This window comes from Poromitra crassiceps (assembly GCF_964638095.1).
Source record: "Poromitra crassiceps genome assembly, chromosome: 17".
NCBI lineage: Eukaryota > Metazoa > Chordata > Actinopteri > Beryciformes > Melamphaidae > Poromitra > Poromitra crassiceps.
In genome coordinates this window covers 25,803,478-25,827,302 of record NC_139635.1, presented here as the reverse complement: position 1 = coordinate 25,827,302, position 23,825 = coordinate 25,803,478, and the positions used below count along the sequence as shown (strand labels likewise).

General features: G+C 43.0%; 1 protein-coding gene across 1 annotated transcript; it reads right to left on the bottom strand.

Annotated features, from left to right (window-relative positions):
• Window positions 1-3,048: 3,048 nt before the first annotated feature.
• Window positions 3,049-5,070, bottom strand: LOC310792287 (uncharacterized protein; the record flags this gene model as incomplete). The annotated part of the gene is made up of 2 exons (XM_083654009.1): window positions 4,929-5,070; window positions 3,049-3,684 (listed from the first exon to the last, which is right to left on the bottom strand). Exon 2 carries the CDS (start codon window positions 3,628-3,630, stop codon window positions 3,049-3,051), a length of 582 nt encoding a protein of 193 aa, XP_083510135.1. The 5' UTR covers window positions 3,631-3,684; window positions 4,929-5,070.
• Window positions 5,071-23,825: the final 18,755 nt, after the last annotated feature.

Sequence of the window (23,825 nt, the reverse complement as noted above, 5' to 3'; positions counted from 1 at the left end):
ATTGTTTCATGTATAATCAGTGAAACTTAGCCGACATTTTATTTTTCCATATTTATTTTGATATGGCAACATGCAGCCTACAATAGTTCTAGGATTATTTATTGACAGAGACCAAAAACAGCCCAAGACCCAATACAGCCAATCACAGATTTCATCAGATCAGATTTCTGCTGCTCTTACAACAAGACCAATAGACCATTTTCACGGAGGCCATTTTGTCTCAAAAAGGCAGAATAAACACAGGTGCAAGAAAAACACTAAGGAGGGTTTCCAAATTCCAATCATGGAAGTTTGAAACCCTCATTAGTGTTTTGCTTGCACCTGTTTACCCTGCCTTTTCCACACAAAATGCCCCCTGTGAGAAGGGTCTATTTGGCAACAAAAACAAGCAAAGTCTTGGGCACATTTCTGCGATAAAGTTGCAGACTAAAGGTCCTTATACACACCAAGAGCGTAGAGCGAACAGATTGTGTAAGCCGAGGAGATCCTGTACCTACACCTGCACTCCATCCCTAAGCTCACATACAGGCAATTACGTGCGTATATCATACAAATAAAAGAAAGCATCCTTTTTCCTGAGTGTGGCTCAGATTGTAGGCCTACTTTACTGGAACAAACACACCTACACTCAGTGTCAGTTCAGGTGTACCTCCGTGTAACAATATGAGATTCCAGACTCAGATTTCAGATGTAGTTTTAGTTTGACAAGCAAACATTTATTGAGAGTAGTTAAGATGTAGTTTAACTACTTTTCATTGGGAAGTATAGCTAGTTTGGTAAACCATAAAACATTTTCTTAACGTTTTATTAATTTTCATGATTTGTTCTTACATTTTTCCATTTTCTACTTTCTTTCAAGTACCCCCTGTAGTAGCTCCACGTACCCCAGTTTGGGAACCACTGGACTAACATAATGCTTCCTCCGATACATGTGCAGTCGCCAGCTGCTTCTTTTTTGTATTCATTTATTTACAGAGTGCATATTCATCACCTTGATACAGGGAGAATGACATTTTAATATGACCACTCATTTGTTTAGGTTAATAACCCCCATTCCCTCCACACACCCTTTGCAGAACTGAAAAGTTACACACATTTGTATCTTGTATACATAACAAAACAAATTCTCCATATTGGAGGAGCATCAATGAAATAAATCAGTAAGGAAACGAGAGGAGAAATAAAAAATAATGGGAGAGAAAAAAATAAACATAATAAAGGTCTAAACTAGTTTCCCCAACACCAGCAGCAGCCCCTCATCATGTGGTAGGTTGTGGGTTCAAATCCAGGCATGTCTTTTCCAAAGTCTTAAAACCTCAAAAGCAAGGGTCAGAAATTTCCAGTAGAACACTTGCCATTTATTTACTTCAAACAGCAATTTCTAAAGCTCTCCATCCAGACTATATTATTTACTTTGTAATGACATTTTGACATTGAGGTTAACATTCTACAATCCACTGCCAAGATTTTATGGCTGAGAAACAAACAAACATAGTTCTGCACAGTCAGACTTTGCTGTCACTAAACTTTTATTCATGAAATGTTTGGTTGGACAGAGAGAAGCTGGTAAGTTCCCACTGCAAACAGTGGAGGCGCTCTTCAGCAGGTTAGATACAGCGGTGTCTCTTCAGACTACCAGACTGAGCAAACATTCTCTTACAGCGGACACACCAGTAGCCTGTTCCACTGTGAATGCGTTTGTGTTTTGTTAGGTTACCTGAGTCACTGAAACTGCTCCCACATTGGTCACAGTGGAAGGGCTTCTCTCCAGTGTGAATGCGTTTGTGTGTTGTTAGGTCACTTGACTGACTGAACCTGCTTCCACATTGGTCACAGTGGAAGGGCTTCTCTCCAGTGTGGCTGCGTTTGTGTGTTGTTAGGGCACTTGACAGACTGAACCTGCTTCCACATTGGTCACAGTGGAAGGGCTTCTCTCCAGTGTGAATGCGTTTGTGTTTTGTTAGGTCAGTTGACTGACTGAACCTGCTCCCACATTGGTCACAGTGGAAGGGCTTCTCTCCAGTGTGAATGCGTTTGTGTATTGTTAGGTTACTTGACCGACTGAAACTGCTCCCACATTGGTCACAGTGGAAGGGCTTCTCTCCAGTGTGAATGCGTTTGTGTGTTGTTAGGTGACTTGACAGACTGAAGCTGCTTCCACATTGGTCACAGTGGAAGGGCTTCTCTCCAGTGTGGATGCGTTTGTGTTTTGTTAGGTCACTTGACTGACTGAACCTGCTCCCACATTGGTCACAGTGGAAGGGCTTCTCTCCAGTGTGAATGCGTTTGTGTCTTGTTAGGTCACTTGACAGACTGAAGCTGCTTCCACATTGGTCACAGTTGAAGGGCTTCTCTCCAGTGTGGATGCGTTGATGTGCTCTTAGGTCACTTGAGTCTCTGAAAGATTCCCCACACTGCTGAGAGGAGTAAGGTCTCTCCCCTGAGTGAACTCTCTGATGACGCTGTAAGTTGTGAAGTCTTGTGAATGTTTTGTCACACTGCTGACAGCGGTGACATCTGGGTCCGCTGGTGTCTCTCTGTTTCCATAGAGAAAGGTAAGAAAGAATCAAGACAGTGTGTGTGTGTGTGTGTGTGTGTGTGTGTGTGTGTGTGTGTGTGTGTGTGTTGCAACATCAGTGATAAAACATTAATATTTTTCTCACCTCTTCTGAAGGATTAATTTCAAAAATGTTCCTCTCCTCCTCTGACAGATGTCTCTCTTCCCGCCAATCAGCTCTGACATCATCAAACAGACAGACGGTAAGGCAGGGAACACCCACAAAAACAGCAGTAATAATAATAATACATTTTATTAGAAAATGATCCTTTACACATTCACCCATGCATAAGAAATATTTTACTCATCACTTACGCCTGTCCATCCTCTTCAGATTCCATGGAAGAGACCACTATAATGTGTGTGGGAAGGGGGGGGGTATTAGCCAAAGAAGAACAATATGACCTATTGCTTAGCCAGCTTGAATGTGTGGAACTTGCAAGACAAACTCCCAAACCACACTTAGGACACGTTCCACCAAATAAGGCTCATTACTCACCACAGACATTACTGCTGCTGGCGGAGTCGCCCGTGCGCTGCTTCTTCTTCTTTAGTGAAGAACGCCTGGAGGCCCGCTGTGCTGACCCCTGTGTCCGGCGGTGGTGCAGCCCTGCCAGGAAGTGGCGCAGCTTAAGGGAGTGCCGCACAGAGCTCCGTCGTGAGCTCTTAGGTGTCGCAGCTATCACAACTTTAGTCACTGTGCGGCCAGGAGAGGCTTCTTGTTTCTTGGCCATCTCAGCTGACAAGCGGTCGGATGCAGAGATCCTCACAACCACCTCAGGTGAGGGCATCTTAGGTGGAGAAGCGGCTGTGATTGATGACCTGTCTGGCTCTCTCTCCGTCTCCGTATTGTTCCCTTGGCTCTGTTTGTCAGCCTTCTCTTCCTCTACCGTCGCCAGCTCCTCGTCCAGCACAGGACTCTCTTCACAGCTGACATGAGATGATTGGGCCGCTGCATCCACTGCCACCTCAGGCTGTGTGTGTTTGTTTCTGTGGGTGGTCCGCTTGGGCTTCTTGGGGATGGCCTCAGAGGTGGAAGCCTCAGGACCATCTTCAGGTATGAGGTTCATCATTTTCACAGATGAGGAGTGGAGCCACAAAGTTTGCTGCACCTTCGCCTTGAAGAACTGGACAATAAAGCAACATTCAGATGTTAAACATGTTAAAACATAACAAAGCAATCTGGTCATTGACTTTGCCTGCTCTTCACACTCCATTCCACAATCATCTTTCCCACATCGACCACATCTTCTGTCTCCTCTGCACATGGCAGCTACATGACCCTACTGTTGACAGCAAAAACACCTGAGAGGCGCCCTCTGAGAAACACTGTTTCCTGAAACTTCTCATTTATTAAAGTCAAACACAGAGACATACCATCTATCCTCCTCCTTACCTTCTCTAAATCTCGTCATCCTTCTTGCCTCAAACACACCTTCTATATCCTCAAATGTCTCAGCATCAACATCAAGTGGCACGCCGCCACACCACTTAGTTACAACTCCTTTTTTCATCTGATCGCTTCCAAGTGGGAAGCCCTCCACCCTACAATAATCTCTATACTTTACTTATATTGATGACTTTCAATCCCTGAGCATTCACACACAATCCATAATTACCATTCCACTTCTGGTTACAGATTTAACAGCTCGCACTTTCTTTTTCAAGAACTTTCCCACTCCGTGAGGATTACTGGGAAACTCCATCTACCTTTCATTCCTACAAGAAAAGGACCCGACCTCTCTTTCCTCACTTGATTCACTCTCTGACTACTATCACTTGAGACAAATTGGCAGATTTGGCACAACGGCTTCACTTTCTTAGAAGGCTCAGACAGTTTGGACTGAGCACCCAGATAATGACAACTTTTTACAGCACTTTCTTCTTCTTTTACTATTCTACCTCATAGAGGTAACAATGTTTGAAATCTCCTCACAGTGTACAGTACAGTACACCTTTTTGCACAACCCTCGGCACATGTGATGCTGACTGAGGGATTTTCAGTATTTTTACTTTGCTTTTTTGTTATCTTGAAAAAGTCTGAGTTGAACAAATAGTGCAATGGGGCTTTGTAACTATTATGTCTTGGTTACACTTTCCTCTGTTGAAATTAGTGCCGTTTTCTCGTGTCAGCACTCAGCACAAGCTCTATGCTGAGAGAACAATGTGCCCCGTACTGCAGCAATACACTACTAGGCTGTTCCTAAAGCCTATTGACACCACGCGATGTTCCCAAAACACAGATTAAATACCACACATTTAAACACAGACCTAGATTGTTAACTCGATCTTGTTGTTACAGATTTTGCCACTAACGTTACGTGGGCGAACTTTCAGGGTTGTAAACTAGCTAATGCTAGTGATCACTCACCTCGGGCGTAAGTCCAGGCAGCAAGCTAACTTGAACTAGAGATCGTGAGTTCCCAAACTCCACACATATAAACACAAAGCTGCCCTTTGTTAGCTCAATCTAGTTGTAACTAAGATTATTCGCTTAAAAATGTTTTTTCCAACCACAGATTTAGCTAGCTAACGCTACATCAAAACTTCATGTAGCTTTAGCTAATCGCTGCCTACCAGCCGAGCTGACGTGAGCGTGAGTGGCGGATTGCAACCAACGCGTATAGGTGCATACCGCCACCTACTGGACCGGAGTGTGTAATATCAGAGTTTTATATAAGACGAATCAACAACAAAAAAGGCACTTCTCTGGGTGGCAGTGCACTGCAGCAGTTAACTAGTATGAGTTGTGCCAAACAAACTTTAATATGTCAAAATCAAAAACGAATAGTTAAACTATACATCGCTTACATTTGGACTTGAAACACTAGCACTAACAATAGGCTACCAGTAATTATACAAAGGTATCACAATTAATTTGACAAGATTGATGTTTAAAATGCTGCATGTATGTATAGCACCTTTTAAAACAGGGCATTGACAAGAATAAAAACGGGGGCTGATGGAGAAAGTTAACAGGCTGTTACCAACTAGAGTCCAGTTGAGAACAGCCTGTTCACTTTCAGCTAATTGTCTCGCAGCTCGTTAATAAAAGGTAGACCTTTTATTAATGAGCTGCCAGACAATTAGCTGCACATACCTGACTAGTCAGTAGCAGCATATAATATATTGTTTCATGTATAATCAGTGAAACTTAGCCAACATTTTATTTTTCCATATTTATTTTGATATGGCAACATGCAGCCTACAATAGTTCTAGGATTATTTATTGACAGAGACCAAAAACAGCCCAAGACCCAATACAGCCAATCACAGATTTCATCAGATCAGATTTCTGCTGCTCTTACAACAAGACCAATAGACCATTTTCACGGAGGCCATTTTGTGTCAAAAAGGCAGAATAAACACAGGTGCAAGAAAAACACTAAGGAGGGTTTCCAAATTCCAATCATGGAAGTTTGAAACCCTCATTAGTGTTTTGCTTGCACCTGTTTACCCTGCCTTTTCCACACAAAATGCCCCCTGTGAGAAGGGTCTATTTGGCAACAAAAACAAGCAAAGTCTTGGGCACATTTCTGCGATAAAGTTGCAGACTAAAGGTCCTTATACACACCAAGAGCGTAGAGCGAACAGATTGTGTAAGCCGAGGAGATCCTGTACCTACACCTGCACTCCATCCCTAAGCTCACATACAGGCAATTACGTGCGTATATCATACAAATAAAAGAAAGCATCCTTTTTCCTGAGTGTGGCTCAGATTGTAGGCCTACTTTACTGGAACAAACACACCTACACTCAGTGTCAGTTCAGGTGTACCTCCGTGTAACATTATGAGATTCCAGACTCAGATTTCAGATGTAGTTTTAGTTTGACAAGCAAACATTTATTGAGATTCGTTAAGATGTAGTTTAACTACTTTTCATTGGGAAGTATAGCTAGTTTGGTAAACCATAAAACATTTTCTTAACGTTTTATTAATTTTCATGATTTGTTCTTACATTTTTCCATTTTCTACTTTCTTTCAAGTACCCCCTGTAGTAGCTCCACGTACCCCAGTTTGGGAACCACTGGACTAACATAATGCTTCCTCCGATACATGTGCAGTCGCCAGCTGCTTCTTTTTTGTATTCATTTATTTACCGAGTGCATATTCATCACCGTGATACAGGGAGAATGACATTTTAATATGACCACTCATTTGTTTAGGTTAATAACCCCCATTCCCTCCACACACCCTTTGCAAAACTGAAAAGTTACACACATTTGTATCTCGTATACATAACAAAACAAATTCTCCATATTGGAGGAGCATCAATGAAATAAATCAGTAAGGAAACGAGAGGAGAAATAAAAAATAATGTGAGAGAAAAAAATAAACATAATAAAGGTCTAAACTAGTTTCCCCAACACCAGCAGCAGCCCCTCATCATGTGGTAGGTTGTGGGTTCAAATCCAGGCATGTCTTTTCCAAAGTCTTAAAACCTCAAAAGCAAGGGTCAGAAATTTCCAGTAGAACACTTGGCCATTTATTTACTTCAAACAGCAATTTCTAAAGCTCTCCATCCAGACTATATTATTTACTTTGTAATGACATTTTGACATTGAGGTTAACATTCTACAATCCACTGCCAAGATTTTATGGCTGAGAAACAAACAAACATAGTTCTGCACAGTCAGACTTTGCTATCACTAAACTTTTATTCATGAAATGTTTGGTTGGACAGAGAGAAGCTGGTAAGTTCCCACTGCAAACAGTGGAGGCGCTCTTCAGCAGGTTAGATACAGCGGTGTCTCTTCAGACTACCAGACTGAGCAAACATTCTCTTACAGCGGACACACCAGTAGCCTGTTCCACTGTGAATGCGTTTGTGTTTTGTTAGGTCAGTTGACTGACTGAACCTGCTCCCACATTGGTCACAGTGGAAGGGCTTCTCTCCAGTGTGAATGCGTTTGTGTCTTGTTAGGTCAGTTGACTGACTGAACCTGCTCCCACATTGGTCACAGTGGAAGGGCTTCTCTCCAGTGTGAATGCGTTTGTGTATTGTTAGGTGAATTGACTGACTGAAACTGCTCCCACATTGGTCACAGTGGAAGGGCTTCTCTCCAGTGTGAATGCGTTTGTGTGTTGTTAGGTGAATTGACTGACTAAAACTGCTCCCACATTGGTCACAGTGGAAGGGCTTATCTCCAGTGTGAATGCGTTTGTGTATTGTTAGGTGAATTGACTGACTGAAACTGCTCCCACATTGGTCACAGTGGAAGGGCTTCTCTCCAGTGTGGATGCGTTTGTGTTTTGTTAGGTCACTTGACTGACTGAACCTGCTTCCACATTGGTCACAGTGGAAGGGCTTCTCTCCAGTGTGGCTGCGTTTGTGTGTTGTTAGGGCACTTGACAGACTGAACCTGCTTCCACATTGGTCACAGTGGAAGGGCTTCTCTCCAGTGTGGATGCGTTTGTGTCTTGTTAGGTCACTTGACTGACTGAACCTGCTTCCACATTGGTCACAGTGGAAGGGCTTCTCTCCAGTGTGGATGCGTTTGTGTTTTGTTAGGTCACTTGACTGACTGAACCTGCTTCCACATTGGTCACAGTGGAAGGGCTTCTCTCCAGTGTGGATGCGTTGATGTGCTCTTAGGGTACTTGACTCTCTGAAAGACTTCCCACACTGCTGACAGGAGTATAATCTGTCTCCTGAGTGAACTCTCTGATGACGCTGTAAGTTGTGAAGTCTTGTGAATGTTTTGTCACACTGCTGACAGCGGTGACATCTGGGTCCGCTGGTGTCTCTCTGTTTCCATAGAGAAAGGTAAGAAAGAATCAAGACAGTGAGTGTGTGGCCCAATTCCAATCCGCCCCCTAAACACTCAAGCCCTGAACCCTCAGTCCCTCTAATGGCCGCCATCTGAAAGTGGTTGAGTCATCAAGTGTGGAAGGGATCCACATTGGATAAATAAGAGGATTGGGACAGCAGGGCCCTTTGCACTTGACAAGATGATGTTGACTCTGGCACGTTTGGGGTTCGCTATATATTGTTTATTGTCAAGACGCTTTGAGGAATAGACTCCCTGATGAGTCTGTTCTCATCCAGGCTCTGGCTCCGAGTGGACAACAGCTCATTTAAAAATAAATGTAGCCTACTGCAAAATCTGCAATCTGCAACATGTGTAATTATAATTAAAATAAGCATAATAATGACATGTCACCCAACATTATACACAATGTCAATACTGTACAATAGCCTACAGATTCGGTAAAACGATTTCTCATTCATCAAAAAAGTTGTGGATTGCAATTGTAATAGAAATGATCGATGATTATTCTAGGATTGTGTAAAATAACTATTAACATATACTAATAACATTCCTCTGATATAATGCTGCATGTATGTATAGCACCTTTTAAAACAGGGCATTGACAAGAATAAAAACGGGGGCTGATGGAGAAAGTTAACAGGCTGTTACCAACTAGAGTCCAGTTGAGAACAGCCTGTTCACTTTCAGCTAATTGTCTCGCAGCTCGTTAATAAAAGGTAGACCTTTTATTAATGAGCTGCCAGACAATTAGCTGCACATACCTGACTAGTCAGTAGCAGCATATAATATATTGTTTCATGTATAATCAGTGAAACTTAGCCAACATTTTATTTTTCCATATTTATTTTGATATGGCAACATGCAGCCTACAATAGTTCTAGGATTATTTATTGACAGAGACCAAAAACAGCCCAAGACCCAATACAGCCAATCACAGATTTCATCAGATCAGATTTCTGCTGCTCTTACAACAAGACCAATAGACCATTTTCACGGAGGCCATTTTGTGTCAAAAAGGCAGAATAAACACAGGTGCAAGAAAAACACTAAGGAGGGTTTCCAAATTCCAATCATGGAAGTTTGAAACCCTCATTAGTGTTTTGCTTGCACCTGTTTACCCTGCCTTTTCCACACAAAATGCCCCCTGTGAGAAGGGTCTATTTGGCAACAAAAACAAGCAAAGTCTTGGGCACATTTCTGCGATAAAGTTGCAGACTAAAGGTCCTTATACACACCAAGAGCGTAGAGCGAACAGATTGTGTAAGCCGAGGAGATCCTGTACCTACACCTGCACTCCATCCCTAAGCTCACATACAGGCAATTACGTGCGTATATCATACAAATAAAAGAAAGCATCCTTTTTCCTGAGTGTGGCTCAGATTGTAGGCCTACTTTACTGGAACAAACACACCTACACTCAGTGTCAGTTCAGGTGTACCTCCGTGTAACATTATGAGATTCCAGACTCAGATTTCAGATGTAGTTTTAGTTTGACAAGCAAACATTTATTGAGATTCGTTAAGATGTAGTTTAACTACTTTTCATTGGGAAGTATAGCTAGTTTGGTAAACCATAAAACATTTTCTTAACGTTTTATTAATTTTCATGATTTGTTCTTACATTTTTCCATTTTCTACTTTCTTTCAAGTACCCCCTGTAGTAGCTCCACGTACCCCAGTTTGGGAACCACTGGACTAACATAATGCTTCCTCCGATACATGTGCAGTCGCCAGCTGCTTCTTTTTTGTATTCATTTATTTACCGAGTGCATATTCATCACCGTGATACAGGGAGAATGACATTTTAATATGACCACTCATTTGTTTAGGTTAATAACCCCCATTCCCTCCACACACCCTTTGCAAAACTGAAAAGTTACACACATTTGTATCTCGTATACATAACAAAACAAATTCTCCATATTGGAGGAGCATCAATGAAATAAATCAGTAAGGAAACGAGAGGAGAAATAAAAAATAATGTGAGAGAAAAAAATAAACATAATAAAGGTCTAAACTAGTTTCCCCAACACCAGCAGCAGCCCCTCATGATGTGGTAGGTTGTGGGTTCAAATCCAGGCATGTCTTTTCCAAAGTCTTAAAACCTCAAAAGCAAGGGTCAGAAATTTCCAGTAGAACACTTGGCCATTTATTTACTTCAAACAGCAATTTCTAAAGCTCTCCATCCAGACTATATTATTTACTTTGTAATGACATTTTGACATTGAGGTTAACATTCTACAATCCACTGCCAAGATTTTATGGCTGAGAAACAAACAAACATAGTTCTGCACAGTCAGACTTTGCTATCACTAAACTTTTATTCATGAAATGTTTGGTTGGACAGAGAGAAGCTGGTAAGTTCCCACTGCAAACAGTGGAGGCGCTCTTCAGCAGGTTAGATACAGCGGTGTCTCTTCAGACTACCAGACTGAGCAAACATTCTCTTACAGCGGACACACCAGTAGCCTGTTCCACTGTGAATGCGTTTGTGTTTTGTTAGGTCAGTTGACTGACTGAACCTGCTCCCACATTGGTCACAGTGGAAGGGCTTCTCTCCAGTGTGAATGCGTTTGTGTCTTGTTAGGTCAGTTGACTGACTGAACCTGCTCCCACATTGGTCACAGTGGAAGGGCTTCTCTCCAGTGTGAATGCGTTTGTGTATTGTTAGGTGAATTGACTGACTGAAACTGCTCCCACATTGGTCACAGTGGAAGGGCTTCTCTCCAGTGTGAATGCGTTTGTGTGTTGTTAGGTGAATTGACTGACTAAAACTGCTCCCACATTGGTCACAGTGGAAGGGCTTATCTCCAGTGTGAATGCGTTTGTGTATTGTTAGGTGAATTGACTGACTGAAACTGCTCCCACATTGGTCACAGTGGAAGGGCTTCTCTCCAGTGTGGATGCGTTTGTGTTTTGTTAGGTCACTTGACTGACTGAACCTGCTTCCACATTGGTCACAGTGGAAGGGCTTCTCTCCAGTGTGGCTGCGTTTGTGTGTTGTTAGGGCACTTGACAGACTGAACCTGCTTCCACATTGGTCACAGTGGAAGGGCTTCTCTCCAGTGTGGATGCGTTTGTGTCTTGTTAGGTCACTTGACTGACTGAACCTGCTTCCACATTGGTCACAGTGGAAGGGCTTCTCTCCAGTGTGGATGCGTTTGTGTTTTGTTAGGTCACTTGACTGACTGAACCTGCTTCCACATTGGTCACAGTGGAAGGGCTTCTCTCCAGTGTGGCTGCGTTTGTGTGTTGTTAGGGCACTTGACAGACTGAACCTGCTTCCACATTGGTCACAGTGGAAGGGCTTCTCTCCAGTGTGGATGCGTTTGTGTCTTGTTAGGTCACTTGACTGACTGAACCTGCTTCCACATTGGTCACAGTGGAAGGGCTTCTCTCCAGTGTGGATGCGTTTGTGTTTTGTTAGGTCACTTGACTGACTGAACCTGCTTCCACATTGGTCACAGTGGAAGGGCTTCTCTCCAGTGTGGATGCGTTGATGTGCTCTTAGGGTACTTGACTCTCTGAAAGACTTCCCACACTGCTGACAGGAGTATAATCTGTCTCCTGAGTGAACTCTCTGATGACGCTGTAAGTTGTGAAGTCTTGTGAATGTTTTGTCACACTGCTGACAGCGGTGACATCTGGGTCCGCTGGTGTCTCTCTGTTTCCATAGAGAAAGGTAAGAAAGAATCAAGACAGTGAGTGTGTGGCCCAATTCCAATCCGCCCCCTAAACACTCAAGCCCTGAACCCTCAGTCCCTCTAATGGCCGCCATCTGAAAGTGGTTGAGTCATCAAGTGTGGAAGGGATCCACATTGGATAAATAAGAGGATTGGGACAGCAGGGCCCTTTGCACTTGACAAGATGATGTTGACTCTGGCACGTTTGGGGTTCGCTATATATTGTTTATTGTCAAGACGCTTTGAGGAATAGACTCCCTGATGAGTCTGTTCTCATCCAGGCTCTGGCTCCGAGTGGACAACAGCTCATTTAAAAATAAATGTAGCCTACTGCAAAATCTGCAATCTGCAACATGTGTAATTATAATTAAAATAAGCATAATAATGACATGTCACCCAACATTATACACAATGTCAATACTGTACAATAGCCTACAGATTCGGTAAAACGATTTCTCATTCATCAAAAAAGTTGTGGATTGCAATTGTAATAGAAATGATCGATGATTATTCTAGGATTGTGTAAAATAACTATTAACATATACTAATAACATTCCTCTGATATAATATTTTTGTCTAATCTGAAATCCCTATTAATGTAATGTTTCATTGTCAATTAAGGCATTCCAGCGCACTCGCAAACACCCCGTTCGTTTCGCGCGTGTGTTCTTTTATTTTTTTGACAGATATTTGCAGCCTTCCCCATTTTATACGTCACAACGCTATGCATTGTGGGCAATTCCCTTTGCGTAAGTGGCCACCGCTGCTCCCTTACGGTAAGGGGGCAGAAAGGGCTCACTCCGAGCCCTCATTCACTTTGCGATTTCACTGTGGGACATCCCTAAACCCTCACTCCCTTCACGTGAACGCGCCTCTAAGGGCTTGAGGCAGTAAGGGGGCGGATTGGAATTGGGCCTGTGTGTGTGTGTGTGTGTGTGTTGCAACATCAGTGATAAAACATTAATATTTTTCTCACCTCTTCTGAAGGATTCATTTCAAAAATGTTCCTCTCCTCCTCTGACAGATGTCTCTCTTCCCGCCAATCAGCTCTGACATCATCAAACAGACAGACGGTAAGGCAGGGAACACCCACAAAAACAGCAGTAATAATAATAATACATTTTATTAGAAAATGATCCTTTACACATTCACCCATGCATAAGAAATATTTTACTCATCACTTACGCCTGTCCATCCTCTTCAGATTCCATGGAAGAGACCACTATAATGTGTGTGGGAAAAGGGGGGGGGTATTAGCCAAAGAAGAACAATATGACCTATTGCTTAGCCAGCTTGAATGTGTGGAACTTGCAAGACAAACTCCCAAACCACACTTAGGCCACGTTCCACCAAATAAGGCTCATTACTCACCACAGACATTACTGCTGCTGGCAGAGTCGCCCGTGCGCTGCTGCTTCTTCTTCTTTAGTGAAGAACGCCTGGAGGCCCGCTGTGCTGACCCCTGTGTCCGGCGGTGGTGCAGCCCTGCCAGGAAGTGGCGCAGCTTGAGGGAGTGCCGCACAGAGCTCCGTCGTGAACTCTTAGGTGAGGCAGCTATCACAACTTTAGTCACTGTGCGGCCAGGAGAGGCTTCTTGCTTCTTGGCCATCTCAGCTAACAAGCGGTCGGATGCAGAGATCCTCACAACCACCTCAGGTGAGGGCATCTTAGGTGGAGAAGCGGCTGTGATTGATGACCTGTCTGGCTCTCTCTCCGTCTCTGTATTGTTCCCTTGGCTCTGTTTGTCAGCCTTCTCTTCCTCTACCGTTGCCAGCTCCTCGTCCAGCACAGAACTCTCTTCACAGCTGACATGAGATGATTGGGCTGCTGCATCCACTGCCACCTCAGGCTGTGTGTGTTTGTTTCTGTGGGTGGTCCGCTTGGGCTTCTTGAGGATGGCCTCAGAGGTGGAAGCCTCAGGACCATCTTCAGGTATGAGGTTCATCATTTTCACAGATGAGGAGTGGAGCCACGAAGTTTGCTGCGCCGTCGTCTTGAAGAACTGGACAAGAAAGCAACATTCAGATGTTAAACATGTTCAAACATAACAAAGCAATCTGGTCATTGACTTTGCCTGCTCTTCACAATCATCTTTCCCACATCGACCACATCTTCTTCTCCTCTGCACACGGCAGCTACATGACCCTACTGTTGACAGCAAAAACACCTGAGGCGCCCTCTGAGAAACACTGTTTCCTGAAACTTCTCATTTATTAAAGTCAAACACAGAGACATACCATCTATCCTCCTCCTTACCTTCTCTAAATCTCGTCATCCTTCTTGCCTCAAACACACCTTCTATATCCTCAAATGTCTCAGCATCAACATCAAGTGGCACACCACTTAGTTACAACTCCTTTTTTCATCTGATCGCTTCCAAGTGGGAAGCCCTCCACCCTACAATAATCTCTATACTTTACTTATATTGATGACTTTCAATCCCTGAGCATTCACACACAATCCATAATTACCATTCCACTTCTGGTTACAGATTTAACAGCTCGCACTTTCTTTTTCAAGAACTTTCCCACTCCGTGAGGATTACTGGGAAACTCCATCTACCTTTCATTCCTACAAGAAAAGGACCCGACCTCTCTTTCCTCACTTGATTCACTCTCTGACTACTATCACTTGAGACAAATTGGCAGATTTGGCACAACGGCTTCACTTTCTTAGAAGGCTCAGACAGTTTGGACTGAGCACCCAGATAATGACAACTTTTTACAGCACTTTCTTCTTCTTTTACTATTCTACCTCATAGAGGTAACAATGTTTGAAATCTCCTCACAGTGTACAGTACAGTACACCTTTTTGCACAACCCTCGGCACATGTGATGCTGACTGAGGGATTTTCAGTATTTTTACTTTGCTTTTTTGTTATCTTGAAAAAGTCTGAGTTGAACAAATAGTGCAATGGGGCTTTGTAACTATTATGTCTTGGTTACACTTTCCTCTGTTGAAATTAGTGCCGTTTTCTGTCAGCACTCAGCACAAGCTCTATGCTGAGAGAACAATGTGCCCCGTACTGCAGCAATACACTACTAGGCTGTTCCTAAAGCCTATTGACACCACGCGATGTTCCCAAAACACAGATTAAATACCACACATTTAAACACAGACCTAGATTGTTAACTCGATCTTGTTGTTACAGATTTTGCCACTAACGTTACGTGGGCGAACTTTCAGGGTTGTAAACTAGCTAATGCTAGTGATCAACTCACCTCGGGCGTAAGGTCCAGGCAGCAAGCTAACTTGAACTAGAGATCGTGAGTTCCCAAACTCCACACATATAAACACAAAGCTGCCCTTTGTTAGCTCAATCTAGTTGTAACTAAGATCATTCGCTTAAAAATGTTTTTTCCAACCACAGATTTAGCTAGCTAACGCTACATCAAAACTTCATGTAGCTTTAGCTAATCGCTGCCTCCTAGCCCAGCTGACGTGAGCGTGAGTGGCGGATTGCAACCAACGCGTATAGGTGCATACCGCCACCTACTGGACCGGAGTGTGTAATATCAGGGTTTTAAGACGAATCAACGTGACATCACAACAAAAAAGGCACCTCTGGGTGGCAGTGCACTGCAGCAGTTAACTAGTATGAGTTGTGCCAAACAAACTTTAATATGTCAAAATCAAAAACGAATAGTTAAACTATACATCGCTTACATTTGGACTTGAAACACTAGCACTAACAATAGGCTACCAGTAATTATACAAAGGTATCACAATTAATTTGACAAGATTGATGTTTAAAATGCTGCATGTATAGCACCTTTTAAAACAGGGCATTGATAAGAATAAAAACGGGGGCTGATGGAGAAAGTTAACAGGCTGTTACCAACTAGAGTCCAGTTGAGAACAGCCTGTTCACTTTCAGCTAATTGTCTCGCAGCTTGTTAATAAAAGGTAGACCTGTTATTAATGAGCTGCCAGACAATTAGCTGCACATACCTGACTAGTCAGTAGCAGCATATAATATATTGTTTCATGTATAATCAGTGAAACTTAGCCGACATTTTATTTTTCCATATTTATTTTGATATGGCAACATGCAGCCTACAATAGTTCTAGGATTATTTATTGACAGAGACCAAAAACAGCCCAAGACCCAATACAGCCAATCACAGATTTCATCAGATCAGATTTCTGCTGCTCTTACAAGACCAATAGACCATTTTCACGGAGGCCATTTTGTGTCAAAAAGGCAGAATAAACACAGGTGCAAGCAAAACACTAAGGAGGGTTTCCAAATTCCAATCATGCAAGTTTGAAACCCTCATTAGTGTTTTACTTGCACCTGTTTACCCTGCCTTTTCGACACAAAATGCCCCCTGTGAGAAGGGTCTATTTGGCAACAAAAACAAGCAAAGTCTTGGGCACATTTCTGCGATAAAGTTGCAGACTAAAGGTCCTTATACACACCAAGAGCGTAGAGCGAACAGATTGTGTAAGCCGAGGAGATCCTGTACCTACACCTGCACTCCATCCCTAAGCTCACATACAGGCAATTACGTGCGTATATCATACAAATAAAAGAAAGCATCCTTTTTCCTGAGTGTGGCTCAGATTGTAGGCCTACTTTACTGGAACAAACACACCTACACTCAGTGTCAGTTCAGGTGTACCTCCGTGTAACAATATGAGATTCCAGACTCAGATTTCAGATGTAGTTTTAGTTTGACAAGCAAACATTTATTGAGAGTAGTTAAGATGTAGTTTAACTACTTTTCATTGGGAAGTATAGCTAGTTTGGTAAACCATAAAACATTTTCTTAACGTTTTATTAATTTTCATGATTTGTTCTTACATTTTTCCATTTTCTACTTTCTTTCAAGTACCCCCTGTAGTAGCTCCACGTACCCCAGTTTGGGAACCACTGGACTAACATAATGCTTCCTCCGATACATGTGCAGTCGCCAGCTGCTTCTTTTTTGTATTCATTTATTTACCGAGTTTATTTATTCATCACCTTGATACAGGGAGAATGACATTTTAATATGACCACTCATAGGTTAATAACCCCCATTCCCTCCACACACCCTTTGCAAAACTGAAAAGTTACACACATTTGTATCTTGTATACATAACAAAACAAATTCTCCATATTGGAGGAGCATCAATGAAATAAATCAGTAAGGAAACGAGAGGAGAAATAAAAAATAATGGGAGAGAAAAAAATAAACATAATAAAGGTCTAAACTAGTTTCCCCAACACCAGCAGCAGCCCCTCATCATGTGGTAGGTTGTGGGTTCAAATCCAGGCTTGTCTTTTCCAAAGTCTTAAAACCTCAAAAGCAATGGTCAGAAATTTCCAGTAGAACACTTCGCCATTTATTTACTTCAAACAGCAATTTCTAAAGCTCTCCATCCAGACTATATTATTTACTTTGTAATGACATTTTGACATTGAGGTTAACATTCTACAATCCACTGCCAAGATTGTATGGCTGAGAAACAAACAAACATAGTTCTGCACAGTCAGACTTTGCTGTCACTAAACTTTTATTCATGAAAAGTTTGGTTGGACAGAGAGAAGCTGGTAAGTTCCCACTGCAAACAGTGGAGGCGCTCTTCAGCAGGTTAGATGCAGCGGTGTCTCTTCAGACTACCAGACTGAGCAAACATTCTCTTACAGCGGACACACCAGTAGCCTGTTCCACTGTGAATGCGTTTGTGTGTTGTTAGGTTACCTGAGTCACTGAAACTGCTCCCACATTGGTCACAGTGGAAGGGCTTCTCTCCAGTGTGAATGCGTTTGTGTTTTGTTAGGTCACTTGACTGACTGAACCTGCTCCCACATTGGTCACAGTGGAAGGGCTTCTCTCCAGTGTGGATGCGTTTGTGTTTTAATAGGTTACTTGACTGACTGAACCTGCTTCCACATTGGTCACAGTGGAAGGGCTTCTCTCTAGTGTGAATGTGTTTGTGTGTTGTTAGGGCACTTGACAGACTGAACCTGCTTCCACATTGGTCACAGTGGAAGGGCTTCTCTCCAGTGTGAATGCGTTTGTGTCTTGTTAGGTCACTTGACTGACTGAACCTGCTCCCACATTGGTCACAGTGGAAGGGCTTCTCTCCAGTGTGAATGCGTTTGTGTCTTGTTAGGTTACGTGAGTCACTGAAACTGCTCCCACATTTGTCACAGTGGAAGGGCTTCTCTCCAGTGTGGATGTGTTGATGTGCTCTTAGGGTACTTGAGTCTCTGAAAGATTCCCCACACTGCTGAGAGGAGTAAGGTCTCTCCCCTGAGTGAACGCTCTGATGACGCTGTAAGTTGTGAAGTCTTGTGAATGTTTTGTCACACTGCTGACAGCGGTGACATCTGGGTCCGCTGGTGTCTCTCTGTTTCCATAGAGAAAGGTAAGAAAGAATCAAGAGAGTGAGTGTGTGTGTGTGTGTGTGTGTGTGTGTGTGTGTGTGTGTTGCAACATCAGTGATAAAACATTAATATTTTTCTCACCTCTTCTGAAGGATTCATTTCAAAAATGTTCCTCTCCTCCTCTGACAGATGTCTCTCTTCCCGCCAATCAGCTCTGACATCATCAAACAGACAGACGGTAAGGCAGGGAACACCCACAAAAACAGCAGTAATAATAATAATACATTTTATTAGAAAATGATCCTTTACACATTCATGCATAAGAAATATTTTACTCATCACTTACGCCTGTCCATCCTCTTCAGATTCCATGGAAGAGACCACTATAATGTGTGTGGGAAGGGGGGGGGGTATTAGCCAAAGAAGAACAATATGACCTATTGCTTAGCCAGCTTGAATGTGTGGAACTTGCAAGACAAACTCCCAAACCACACTTAGGCCACGTTCCACCAAATAAGGCTTATTACTCACCACAGACATTACTGCTGCTGGCAGAGTCGCCCGTGCGCTGCTTCTTCTTCTTTAGTGAAGAACGCCTGGAGGCCCGCTGTGCTGACCCCTGTGTCCGGCGGTGCTGCAGCCCTGCCAGGAAGTGGCGCAGCTTGAGGGAGTGCCGCACAGAGCTCCGTCGTGAGCTCTTAGGTGTCGCAGCTATCGCAACTTTAGTCACTGTGTGGCCAGGAGAGGCTTCTTGCTTCTTGGCCATCTCAGCTGACAAGCGGTCGGATGCAGAGATCCTCACAACCACCTCAGGTGAGGGCATCTTAGGTGGAGAAGCGGCTGTGATTGATGACCTGTCTGGCTCTCTCTCCGTCTCGGTATTGTTCCCTTGGCTCTGTTTGTCAGCCTTCTCTTCCTCTACCGTCGCCAGCTCCTCGTCCAGCACAGGACTCTCTTCACAGCTGACATGAGATGATTGGGCCGCTGCATCCACTGCCACCTCAGGCTGTGTGTGTTTGTTTCTGTGGGTGGTCCGCTTGGGCTTCTTGGGGATGGCCTCAGAGGTGGAAGCCTCAGGACCATCTTCAGGTATGAGGTTCATCATTTTCACAGATGAGGAGTGGAGCCACGAAGTTTGCTGCGCCTTCGCCTTGAAGAACTGGACAAGAAAGCAACATTCAGATGTTAAACATGTTAAAACATAACAAAGCAATCTGGTCATTGACTTTGCCTGCTCTTCACAATCATCTTTCCCACATCGACCACATCTTCTGTCTCCTCTGCACACGGCAGCTACATGACCCTACTGTTGACAGCAAAAACACCTGAGGCGCCCTCTGAGAAACACTGTTTCCTGAAACTTCTCATTTATTAAAGTCAAACACAGAAACATACCATCTATCCTCCTCCTTACCTTCTCTAAATCTCGTCATCCTTCTTGCCTCAAACACACCTTCTATATCCTCAAATGTCTCAGCATCAACATCAAGTGGCACACCACTTAGTTACAACTCCTTTTTTCATCTGATCGCTTCCAAGTGGGAAGCCCTCCACCCTACAATAATCTCTATACTTTACTTATATTGATGACTTTCAATCCCTGAGCATTCACACACAATCCATAATTACCATTCCACTTCTGGTTACAGATTTAACAGCTCGCACTTTCTTTTTCAAGAACTTTCCCACTCCGTGAGGATTACTGGGAAACTCGATCTACCTTTCATTCCTACAAGAAAAGGACCCGACCTCTCTTTCCTCACTTGATTCACTCTCTGACTACTATCACTTGAGACAAATTGGCAGATTTGGCACAACGGCTTCACTTTCTTAGAAGGCTCAGACAGTTTGGACTGAGCACCCAGATAATGACAACTTTTTACAGCACTTTCTTCTTCTTTTACTATTCTACCTCATAGAGGTAACAATGTTTGAAATCTCCTCACAGTGTACAGTACAGTACACCTTTTTGCACAACCCTCGGCACATGTGATGCTGACTGAGGGATTTTCAGTATTTTTACTTTGCTTTTTTGTTATCTTGAAAAAGTCTGAGTTGAACAAATAGTGCAATGGGGCTTTGTAACTATTATGTCTTGGTTACACTTTCCTCTGTTGAAATTAGTGCCGTTTTCTCGTGTCAGCACTCAGCACAAGCTCTATGCTGAGAGAACAATGTGCCCCGTACTGCAGCAATACACTACTAGGCTGTTCCTAAAGCCTATTGACACCACGCGATGTTCCCAAAACACAGATTAAATACCACACATTTAAACACAGACCTAGATTGTTAACTCGATCTTGTTGTTACAGATTTTGCCACTAACGTTACGTGGGCGAACTTTCAGGGTTGTAAACTAGCTAATGCTAGTGATCACTCACCTCGGGCGTAAGTCCAGGCAGCAAGCTAACTTGAACTAGAGATCGTGAGTTCCCAAACTCCACACATATAAACACAAAGCTGCCCTTTGTTAGCTCAATCTAGTTGTAACTAAGATTATTCGCTTAAAAATGTTTTTTCCAACCACAGATTTAGCTAGCTAACGCTACATCAAAACTTCATGTAGCTTTAGCTAATCGCTGCCTACCAGCCGAGCTGACGTGAGGGGGTCACCCCTATGTTCCCACAGCCCAATGTTCCCACAGCCCTATGCTCCCACATTTAGGGTTAGGGTTAGGGTTAGGTTAGTGTTAGGGTTGGGTTAGGGTTAGGGTTGGGTTAGGGTTAGGGTTGGGGTTAGGGTTAGGGTTAGGGCTGTGGGAACATAGGGCTGTGGGAACATAGGGCTGTGGGAACATAGGCACGCTCCCGACGTGAGCGTGAGTGGCGGATTGCAACCAACGCGTATAGGTGCATACCGCCACCTACTGGACCGGAGTGTGTAATATCAGAGTTTTATATAAGACGAATCAACAACAAAAAAGGCACTTCTCTGGGTGGCAGTGCACTGCAGCAGTTAACTAGTATGAGTTGTGCCAAACAAACTTTAATATGTCAAAATCAAAAACGAATAGTTAAACTATACATCGCTTACATTTGGACTTGAAACACTAGCACTAACAATAGGCTACCAGTAATTATACAAAGGTATCACAATTAATTTGACAAGATTGATGTTTAAAATGCTGCATGTATGTATAGCACCTTTTAAAACGGGGCATTGACAAGAATAAAAACGGGGGCTGATGGAGAAAGTTAACAGGCTGTTACCAACTAGAGTCCAGTTGAGAACAGCCTGTTCACTTTCAGCTAATTGTCTCGCAGCTCGTTAATAAAAGGTAGACCTTTTATTAATGAGCTGCCAGACAATTATCTGCACATACCTGACTAGTCAGTAGCAGCATATAATATATTGTTTCATGTATAATCAGTGAAACTTAGCCGACATTTTATTTTTCCATATTTATTTTGATATGGCAACATGCAGCCTACAATAGTTCTAGGATTATTTATTGACAGAGACCAAAAACAGCCCAAGACCCAATACAGCCAATCACAGATTTCATCAGATCAGATTTCTGCTGCTCTTACAACAAGACCAATAGACCATTTTCACGGAGGCCATTTTGTGTCGAAAAGGCAGAATAAACACAGGTGCAAGCAAAACACTAAGGAGGGTTTCCAAATTCCAATCATGGAAGTTTGAAACCCTCATTAGTGTTTTGCTTGCACCTGTTTACCCTGCCTTTTCGACACAAAATGCCCCCTGTGAGAAGGGTCTATTTGGCAACAAAAACAAGCAAAGTCTTGGGCACATTTCTGCGATAAAGTTGCAGACTAAAGGTCCTTATACACACCAAGAGCGTAGAGCGAACAGATTGTGTAAGCCGAGGAGATCCTGTACCTACACCTGCACTCCATCCCTAAGCTCACATACAGGCAATTACGTGCGTATATCATACAAATAAAAGAAAGCATCCTTTTTCCTGAGTGTGGCTCAGATTGTAGGCCTACTTTACTGGAACAAACACACCTACACTCAGTGTCAGTTCAGGTGTACCTCCGTGTAACAATATGAGATTCCAGACTCAGATTTCAGATGTAGTTTTAGTTTGACAAGCAAACATTTATTGAGAGTAGTTAAGATGTAGTTTAACTACTTTTCATTGGGAAGTATAGCTAGTTTGGTAAACCATAAAACATTTTCTTAACGTTTTATTAATTTTCATGATTTGTTCTTACATTTTTCCATTTTCTACTTTCTTTCAAGTACCCCCTGTAGTAGCTCCACGTACCCCAGTTTGGGAACCACTGGACTAACATAATGCTTCCTCCAATACATGTGCAGTCGCCAGCTGCTTCTTTTTTGTATTCATTTATTTACCGAGTGCATATTCATCACCGTGATACAGGGAGAATGACATTTTAATATGACCACTCATTTGTTTAGGTTAATAACCCCCATTCCCTCCACACACCCTTTGCAGAACTGAAAAGTTACACACATTTGTATCTTGTATACATAACAAAACAAATTATCCATATTGGAGGAGCATCAATGAAATAAATCAGTAAGGAAACGAGAGGAGAAATAAAAAATAATGGGAGAGAAAAAAATAAACATAATAAAGGTCTAAACTAGTTTCCCCAACACCAGCAGCAGCCCCTCATCATGTGGTAGGTTGTGGGTTCAAATCCAGGCATGTCTTTTCCAAAGTCTTAAAACCTCAAAAGCAAGGGTCAGAAATTTCCAGTAGAACACTTGCCATTTATTTACTTCAAACAGCAATTTCTAAAGCTCTCCATCCAGACTATATTATTTACTTTGTAATGACATTGAGGTTAACATTCTACAATCCACTGCCAAGATTTTATGGCTGAGAAACAAACAAACATAGTTCTGCACAGTCAGACTTTGCTATCACTAAACTTTTATTCATGAAATGTTTGGTTGGACAGAGAGAAGCTGGTAAGTTCCCACTGCAAACAGTGGAGGCGCTCTTCAGCAGGTTAGATACAGCGGTGTCTCTTCAGACTACCAGACTGAGCAAACATTCTCTTACAGCGGACACACCAGTAGCCCATTCCACTGTGGATGCGTTTGTGTGTTGTTAGGTTACGTGAGTCACTGAAACTGCTCCCACATTGGTCACAGTGGAAGGGCTTCTCTCCAGTGTGGATGCGTTTGTGTGTTGTTAGGGCACTTGACTGACTGAACCTGCTTCCACATTGGTCACAGTGGAAGGGCTTCTCTCCAGTGTGGCTGCGTTTGTGTGTTGTTAGGGCACTTGACAGACTGAACCTGCTTCCACATTGGTCACAGTGGAAGGGCTTCTCTCCAGTGTGAATGCGTTTGTGTGTTGTTAGGTCACTTGACTGACTGAACCTGCTTCCACATTGGTCACAGTGGAAGGGCTTCTCTCCAGTGTGAATGCGTTTGTGTCTTGTTAGGTCACTTGACTGACTGAACCTGCTTCCACATTGGTCACAGTGGAAGGGCTTCTCTCCAGTGTGAATGCGTTTGTGTGTTGTTAGGGCACTTGACAGACTGA